At 43.6% G+C, this 9,427-nt stretch overlaps 1 protein-coding gene across 1 annotated transcript; it reads right to left on the bottom strand.

The window, feature by feature from the left end:
• Positions 1 to 6,351: 6,351 nt before the first annotated feature.
• Positions 6,352 to 8,404, bottom strand: LOC102786750 (epithelial cell adhesion molecule-like). The gene is made up of 9 exons (XM_087850515.1): positions 8,279 to 8,404; positions 7,729 to 7,833; positions 7,372 to 7,633; positions 7,223 to 7,288; positions 7,068 to 7,131; positions 6,880 to 6,978; positions 6,598 to 6,795; positions 6,468 to 6,509; positions 6,352 to 6,375 (listed from the first exon to the last, which is right to left on the bottom strand). The coding sequence occupies exons 1-9, from the start codon at positions 8,337 to 8,339 to the stop codon at positions 6,352 to 6,354; spliced, it is 921 nt and encodes a 306-aa protein (XP_087706641.1). The 5' UTR covers positions 8,340 to 8,404.
• Between the last annotated feature and the right edge of the window lie 1,023 nt (positions 8,405 to 9,427).

Raw genomic sequence — 9,427 nt, 5'->3', positions numbered from 1 at the left:
GTGTGTGTGTGTGGGGAGGTGGGGCGCCAGAGGGAGTGTTTGCCCAGGGCGCCAAACAGGCTAGGACCGCCACTGCACCTAGCCCAACTTCAGTAACCGTACAAACGTCACTGCTGTTTAGTTTCCTGTCTTTATTTATGTTGGAAGTGATAACAGAGCTGTACGTTTGAATTTTTTCAGAAATCTCTCAGTCAGAACATGCTTAGGTAACTAGCGAAACTAGCGAGCTAACTTCCGCTAACTTCTAACTCCGTTAAATGTAATGAATTCTGTTTTCATGGATGCCTGGATGTTAAACATCATAGTTACAGTGGGGCAAAAAAGTATTTAGTCAGCCACCGATTGTGCAAGTTCCCCCACTTAAAATGATGACAGAGGTCAGTAATTTGCACCAGAGGTACACTTCAACTGTGAGAGACAGAATGTGAAAAAAAAATCCATGAATTCACATGGTAGGATTTGTAAAGAATTTATTCGTAAATCAGGGTGGAAAATAAGTATTTGGTCACCTCAAAAAAGGAAAATCCCTGGCTCTCACAGACCTGTAACGTCTTCTGTAAGAAGCTTTTCTGTCCCACACTCGTTACCTGTATGAATGGCACCTGTTTGACCTCATCATCTGTATAAAAGACACCTGTCCACAGCCTCAACCAGTCAGACTCCAAACTCCGCCATGGCCAAGACCAAAGAGCTTTCGAAGGACACCAGGAAAAGAATTGTAGACCTGCACCAGACTGGGAAGAGTGAATCTACAATAGGCAAGCAGCTTGGTGTGAAAAAATCAACTGTGGGAGCAATCATCAGAAAATGGAAGACATACAAGACCACTGATAATCTCCCTCGATCTGGGGCTCCACGCAAGATCTCATCCCGTGGGGTCAAAATGATCATGAGAACGGTGAGCAAAGATCCCAGAACCACACGGGGGGCCTGGTGAATGACCTGCAGAGAGCTGGGACCAAAGTAACAAAGGTCACCATCAGTAACACACTACAACGGCAGGGAATCAAATCCCGCAGTGCCAGACGTGTTCCGCTGCTGAAGCCAGTGCATGTCCAGGCCCGTCTGAAGTTTGCCAGAGAGCACATGGATGATACAGCAGAGGATTGGGAGAATGTCATGTGGTCAGATGAAACCAAAGTAGAACTTTTTGGTATAAACTCAACTCGTCGTGTTTGGAGGAAGAAGAATACTGAGTTGCATCCCAAGAACACCACCTACTGTGAAGCATGGGGGTGGAAACATCATGCTATGGGGCTGTTTTTCTGCCAAGGGGACAGGACGACTGATCCGTGTTAAGGACAGAATGAATGGGGCCAAGTATCGTGAGATTTTGAGCCAAAACCTCCTTCCATCAGTGAGAACTTTGAAGATGAAACGAGGCTGGGTCTTCCAACATGACAATGATCCAAAACACACCGCCCGGGCAACAAAGGAGTGGCTCCGTAAGAAGCATTTGAAAGTCCTGGAGTGGCCTAGCCAGTCTCCAGACCTCAACCCCATAGAAAATCTGTGGCGGGAGTTGAAAGTCCGTGTTGCTCGGCGACAGCCCCAAAACATCACTGCTCTTGAGAAGATCTGCATGGAGGAATGGGCCAAAATACCAGCTACTGTGTGTGCAAACCTGGTAAAGACCTATAGTAAACGTTTGACCTCTGTTATTGCCAACAAAGGTTATGTTACAAAGTATTGAGTTGTATTTTTGTTATTGACCAAATACTTATTTTCCACCCTGATTTACGAATAAATTCTTTACAAATCCTACCATGTGAATTCATGGATTTTTTTTTCACATTCTGTCTCTCACAGTTGAAGTGTACCTCTGGTGCAAATTACTGACCTCTGTCATCATTTTAAGTGGGGGAACTTGCACAATCGATGGCTGACTAAATACTTTTTTGCCCCACTGTACACCTGGTAAAGCACCAATGCTGATCGTTTTATTAAAGATGAAATAATTTAGACAGGTTTTAACTCTCAGTGATACCGCAGTGTTCGTTTGACTTTGGAACCTTAAGGATGGAGTTTAGGACCCAGATTACCCCCAGATTTACGAGCGCCTTAGTCCGACAAATACGGCAATAACAACAGCCCGCTTGCGTGTTCTACAAAAAAATGTGCTTTGTTGTGAATCTGACGGACAAACACCAAACCAGTTAAGTTGCACCATTTTTACAAATCAATTCTGGTTCATCCATTTCACTCAACAATCCACTTTCCTCCCTTCTCGTTCTCCGTTGCCGCCGTGCTTTTTCGGCACTGCACATGCGCGTTTTGCCCATATTCTATCGCGATATTTCATTTTCTTATCGTTAGCATTGTACCGGTATTACCGTGAACCAGTGTTGCCAACTTAGCGACTTTGTCGCTATATTTAGCGAGTTTTCAGACCCCCTAAAAAAAGACGTGAAAGCGCATATTGCTTTTACTCTCAACGAGCAGCGGGTGCTGTAACACAGTCAGTTCTTCTTTTACTCTTATGCTGTTTTGTGGATCACAAGGTTTAAAACTAATTATAAAAACACACACACACAAAGTAACTCCACCAGAGTGCCTATTTCGGGTCACTTTTGCCAGTCGAAGCCCGGATAAAGGAGCAGGGTTGGAATTGTGACATTAAAAAAAACAATAATTGCTAAAAGAAATTTAATTTGTAGTTCTAAATAAATTCTAAATGCATTTAGGACGTTTTTTACTCACTTTATGTCTCTTCCACGATGTTATTTCTCTCTCCAACAACATAGGTTATAATTACATTAGCATGACCAATTATGCAAATTAGGCGATGACGTCATTTAGCGACTTCTAGCGACTTTTAGGACAGCCAATAGCGATTTTCCTTACTGAGGAGTTGGCAACACTGCCGTGAACGGTATAATATGGCCCAGCCCTACTTGGGGACCACTGATGGGGGTACAAAATGCACACCATGAGCAGGCTGGAGTGTCAAACAGAGGACATGAAACAGGAAGGAGCCCCTTTATCACTTCTAAACTTACATGCTGTGCAGTCTATGGGTTGTTTTGTACCATTACCAACCAGAAGAGTACATGAACATGGGGGTCCGTCGCACATAGCCCACTTCATAGTGGCACATGTTGTTGGAGAGAAAAGAGAAAGAGAAAAAAACAACAACACAACACTAGCAGGTTATTAACGGGAACTCAAATACGTAATAACATCACTGTACTGTGACTTCATGAAGCTTAATTTTTTATTTTTAAAAGATGCAGTATTATATAAGGGTGAATCTTTTGGCTGTGAGTCCCAACACAGTGGAACAAACCTTCCCAACCCCCACTCACCAACAAAACTAGCTGTGTCTATCAACAGTGCACACCTGTGTGGATGAGCACACTTGTATTCAAAAGGTTTCTCCATGTAACGATCTGCTAGACGGTGTGGGGGGCCATAGCCCCGTCCCCCAGGGCATGAAGCATGCATGGAGTACATCCAGGCCCCAGACATCCAGAGGCCCCAGAGTGTGAGAGCCCAAGGAGGACCACCAGCGGGGCATCCTTGCCACCCTTCTGGGAAGAGCAAAGGAGAGCCCCTGACGAGGGGTCACCAAGCAGCCACGGAGCGGAAGCCAGAGGGGGCTGCAGTGGCGTGCCCATGGGCTCTGCCGGCAGCCAGCTGTGCCAGAGTGAACCGAGCTGCAGGCCCAGAGGCCTGAGAGCCCCCCAACTGAGTCGCGGGCGCCTGGGCCCATGTTTTGCGGTAAGGTGGTACATACCTGAGTGCCCAGCCCCGGACACCAAGAACCACCAACACACCGACACCTGAGGGCAACAGCCACTGGCAGGGAGTGTGGTGAGGGCAGAAAGGCCTCTATAATTTGGAGGGCCTGAGAAAGAATGGTTAATTTTATTTTCTAGTGGGAACACACATTAACACAAACCATAAACATACCCGAAATCACAGACTCACACATACCTTTGTACCTTCATTTAATTACTTCAGGTACTTTTTGCACAACCCACTGTCATTGTTGCACGTTTCTATTGCACCGACTAGTGTATGCATCGTTCTGTTGCAGTTTTTTAATTTTTGCATACTTGCACTTTATGCAGTCCTGTGCTGATTTACTGTTACATGTAGCACCATGGTCTCAGTGGTTGAAATGACAATAAAGCCACTTGAGCTTCTTTTTGTAAGTTATATAAAAATAACTACTCATACTTAAAAACGTAGCCTCCTAGCTTACTTTAAGGAAGCTTATAGGACAAGTTTGGAACTCTGTGTGAAGCCATACAGGCTATTTAATGCATCCAGTCTGGATGCCAATTAGCCAACAGCTAAATTTGGCTTTTTCAGCGCCTTCCTGAACAAGCATACAGCATAGATGCTGAGCTTGTAACTGTTGCTTGTTGCTGTGCAAAGTCTATCACTGCTACATGTAACCAGGGTAACCAATTGTGCAGTCAAAAGGGATCAGACACCTTAATCTTTATAACAGGCCATAAGATTGTCCCGATTTTCTCACCAGTGGACAGAGCTAATAAACCTGCGCAGTATCTGTGGCTGTTTTATCATCCAAGGATTTATTACTGTGCCATTCTGTGACGTGAACAGAATGGCTGAGAGATGGCGCCACCATGTGACTGGTGCTGGCACACATTTCAAAACACTGTCAATTTGTTGTGAACTGATCTTCGTGGCAAATTCAACTCAAATCCAGAAAATTCAATTAGATCTTTAAAAAAAAAATCCCACAATGATCCTTGTTACTGTCATCAGTGTACATTAGTAATACAAACCAGCCAAAGCTACAGTTAGAATATGTTAGCATTATTAAATACCAGGAGGGGTGAGAAGCATGGCTCTAAACCCTTTTACAAAACCTGCTTTTAGCATGAATTAAATTCATAAACATATTTTGGACATTCCTCAGAGATTTTGTCACACGTTGACATGAAAGCATCATGGCCCACTGTGGAGGAACCCAGGCGGTCTTCCCCTCTCTCCATCCTCCACTTTCCTGTCAGTCTTCACTGTGCCTATCACAAAAGAATAATTTTCTGAAGTAAAAACACTTATTTTGATCTTTTTTCTTTTTTTGTAGCTGAAAAAATAAGATATAATATAGAAACGTCAATAAAAAAAATCAAACTACATAAAGTTTTTAGCAAGACTAAGAGTGTTCATGGCAATGGAGGGGGGTCAGGGGGTCCTTTTGTCCCTCTGTGGGGGGATACTCCCACTAGGTTTAAATCTGGGACTCCCCACCATTTGACCTTAGAACTGAAGAAGCTTCTCGGATGAGAGGTGAAACGTCTTCAAGCAACTTAAAGAAGTCCAGACGCTTTTCTTTGCAAGCTCCTTTGACTTCTTATTTGTCATTTGCTAAAGCAGGTTGTTACAACCCGTCTAGGGGCCAGGCAATAACATGAGTGAAGGACTCGCTCGCCCCACAAGAGCGAAGCAGTGACAGGAAACAAATCAGTTTGTTAAAAGGTGATTTATTTACAAAGTGATAAAACAGATACAACAAAACGGGAGTGTCAACACGTCGGGGTGAGCTAAGGCCAAAACAATAAACAAAACGAATCTAAACTGATCCCCACACACCTAACCTTACCAAAACAAGAGCCAAAAACAAAAACAGGAGAAAACAGGTGATCAAAAGAAACGGCAGCTCACCCCTACCCACTCCACTTCGTCAACTGTCACAAAGTCACTGAAGTGGCTGTCACAGGCGTACTGCTTGGATGTTGGGAGAAACGCGAGAACCTCTCTCCCCACGGAGCTCCATCCTTCATTTGATGGGCGGGGCCTCCAGCTGGAACCAGTCACTCTGGAGCTGTATATCCACGCACCAATCGCAGCAGGGCCTCGGCAAAGCTGAATTAACATAACCAGATGCGTTGAGCGCACAAAACAAACACATACAATGCAGGTTTGTAACAAGGTCTCCCTCAAGGAAGATTAATATGATTTACACCAGGTGTGTCCATATTGATGTAACTGACTGTGCATCCAGAACCTTCTCCTGAGACACAGACAATAGTGTTGCATGCCCTGGAGACAGTATTAACATTTAGATGGTAAGGGATTACTTTAAAAAAGCATTTTTAAAATTTCTTTTAAAAATGTAAAAAAAATAAAATGGACAAGATGCACTAACAGTCATCGTCCACATAGACACGATGATCTTCTCCATCGTGTCTATGTGGAGAGCAACTTGGGGTTAGTATCTTGCCCAAGGATACTTGGCATGCAGGCTGGAGGAGCCTGGGATCGAACCTCCAACCTTCCGATCAGTAGGTGACCTGCTCTACCTCCTGAGCTACAGCCACCCCGATGATCCCGCCTGTCAGGTACGCGTCGACTCTTCACACTCTCTCTGCTTTACATTTGCTCCATCTCTCTTGGCTGAATTAGAGGAAAGAGCAGACACACCAAAAAAGACAACGACCCTTTTTTCTCAAAAGATAAATTTACCGACAGCAGGTCGTTTATCTCACCTGAGTTTTTTTGTACTTCCTCTGTCGCTTCTGGACAAAGAACTGCAAACACAGAGAAGAAACTAAATTATGGCCTTTTGTTTTAACATTTGTTCTTTAAACGACACTTCTGACATGCAGATGCGCTCACCACAGCCAGCAGGCCAGCAATCACAGCCAGCACCACCACCACGATGACGGCGATGATCCCGCCTGTCAGGTGCTTCATGGTCATGGTCGGGGGCTCCTCATCCACATAGTACACGATGATCTTCTCCATCATCAGAGTCTGCCCATCCACAGAAGCGGTAAAGTTTTTCTGGTCAGTAAACAGTGGCAGCACCTTCACCTGCAGAAAGTCACATGAAATGATGAAGTTAGCCAGTGGGTCTATTATACAAAACGTGCACAAACACACACAGGTTGTACATACGTCTTTCTCCATGTAGTAGGCCATTTTGGTCAGGTCATATGTGCGATCTCCTTTCTCCTTATTCACATCAACCACAATCATGCGAGCGTCTGGGTCATACTGTAGAATGACAGGATGTTAGTTAGCATGGCAGTGGTGCTTTTTGCTTTGTTCTAAATTACAAGCACTTTTGTTGGACTCTCACTCACCTGAACGTCCTTCACCAGGCTGGGGTTAAGTTTGTAACGCTTGTTAAGTTCAGTCGCAATAGCACTGTTTTAAAAAAGACATTAGGATGGTGAGATCTGGAAATGTCAGCCTCGGCATGTTTCTTAACTTTTAATAAGGGCTGAAGTGGACTTACGTCTTCAAATTGTTTTTATTCACGTTGGTGGGCCCCTCCTTGTGTGTCAGCTGAAGACGGATCCAACTGGGGGAAAAATAAAGACATGATGTTGAATACTTGAACTATTCATCCTCACAAGAATCCTTCACTATAGTAAAATCACTTACTGGGTCTCCACCAGCTTCTCACACTTGAGGGTCTGGTCTCCCTTGTCAGTTCGACGAACTCCAGCGCTGTTGACGCACCAGCACACATCTGTGCCGTTGCACTGCTTGGCCTTGAATTTGCCGTCATTCTCACATTCAGGGTCATAGATGCCATCGTTGTCCACAATGGCAGTCTCATGTTGCTTTCTTCCAATACTGCGAATGTTCAGGCCCTTTCTAGCTCTGTACATTTCAGCTTTCATCAAGAAGCACTTGGGGATCACTGAGGGGAGAACAAAGTGCACACCATGAGCAGGCTGGAGTGTCAAACAGAGGACATGAAACAGGAAGGAGCCCCTTTATCACTTCTAAACTTACATGCTTTGCAGTCTATGAGCTGTTTAACACCATTACCAACCAGAAGATAACATGAACATGGGGGTCCGTCGCATGTAGCCCACTTCATAGTGGCACATGGTGAACCTAAAGAGAAAGAGGAAAAAACACCACCACACTAGCAGGTTATTAACAGGAACTCAAATACGTAACCACATTACTGTACTGTGACTGTACAGTATAATTAGTATTATATTAGAATGAATAAGAATATAAGAATGAATCTTTTGGGGGCTAGTCCCAACACAGAGGAAGAAACCTTCCCCACCCACCAACAAAACTAGCTAGTGTAACATTAAAAACAGCTTTTTGGTTCAACTCTGGTGGCAAATTACAATATTTGATCAAATAAAACAAGCAAAACTACATCTCACAGAAAGATAATTTATCTATGTCTTAAATAAAGCTGCTCTGAACTTTTAAAATGTGTTGGGAGTTTGTTCGTTTTTGTGAAAATTTCCATTAAATCTACTCAAACTGAGCTGTGCCTTTCTTTTTAGAATCAAGTTTATATCAAATTTAAACGACTTACAGTCCTGAGCTGAGGCTCCGACCGCGAGAGCGGCCAGAACAGCAAAAATCCACATTTTCATGATCAAAGGTGAAGAAAGAAGTCTTCGTTTGTCCGCTTCCTATGCGTCCGTCTCCTGCAGAGTCCGAACGAAGAATTCAGTCGAGGCTGCGGTGGGCGCAGCGCGGTGGTTCTACAGTATGAACGGAAGTGTACTTGATGACATCACAGCTTAGCTTAGTTTTTAATGTCATCTCCCCTTAATTTAACTGTGATTAATATTTGCAATGGAAATTACAACTGGTATGAAAAACATAACACGAGGTAAAAGATTTCTTTAAGAAAAAAAAGATCATTTATAACGTTTATAAGCACTTTTTCAAAATTCCCTTTTACACATGATCTCTTTCGCCCTTTCTTCCAGTATGGCTGCCATGCAGGATGTAAATCAGTAGTGTTAACTGAAAGATAATTTATTGAGATGTGAATCTCACCCTGAAAATTTCAGCTGGTACTAAGGAGCCTAAACTATGACAAGGTAACATCAAGGAAAAATACATGTTGAAGCACCAGCAGCTGTCTGAACCACTGATAAAAGGCAGAACAGATTCATGGTTGTTTACAGTAAAGTCTGACACTACAGCAGCAGAAGTCAAGACTAATCAGACCAGAACATTTTAGTGATCTTATGTAAACTATAACCTCGGCTTTCTGTTCTTTGATACCAAGAAGATTTCCCTCACACCATTACACCACTACTGGTAGCCTGAACCGTTAAGACGGAAAGGGCCTTTCATGTTGTTCATGCCATATTTGGATCGTACCCTCTAGATGTTGCAACAAAGTCGAAACTCATCAAACCACATTATTGTGGTGAGCACTTGCAAACTGTAACCTCAGTTTACTGTTGTTTGCTAACAGGAGTAGCACCCGGTGCAGCCCATTTGCAATTCATTTAATTCAGAGACACTCTTCTGCATAACGTGTTTGTAACAGTGGTTAATTGCGTTACTGTTGCCTTTGTGTCATGTTAAAGCAGCGTGGCCATTCTCCTCTGACATCAGTGTTTTATCTTAGACTATTTTCTGTCCACCCAAAAGATGTTTGTGTATCAAAGTCCCAGTAGATCAACCGTTTCCGAAATACTCGCCTTCCTGGCACTAACAACTA

This window comes from Neolamprologus brichardi, chromosome 13, assembly GCF_056152115.1.
Source record: "Neolamprologus brichardi isolate AB-2024 chromosome 13, ASM5615211v1, whole genome shotgun sequence".
NCBI classification, from domain to species: domain Eukaryota; kingdom Metazoa; phylum Chordata; class Actinopteri; order Cichliformes; family Cichlidae; genus Neolamprologus; species Neolamprologus brichardi.
This window is presented reverse-complemented; position numbering and strand designations above follow the sequence as displayed.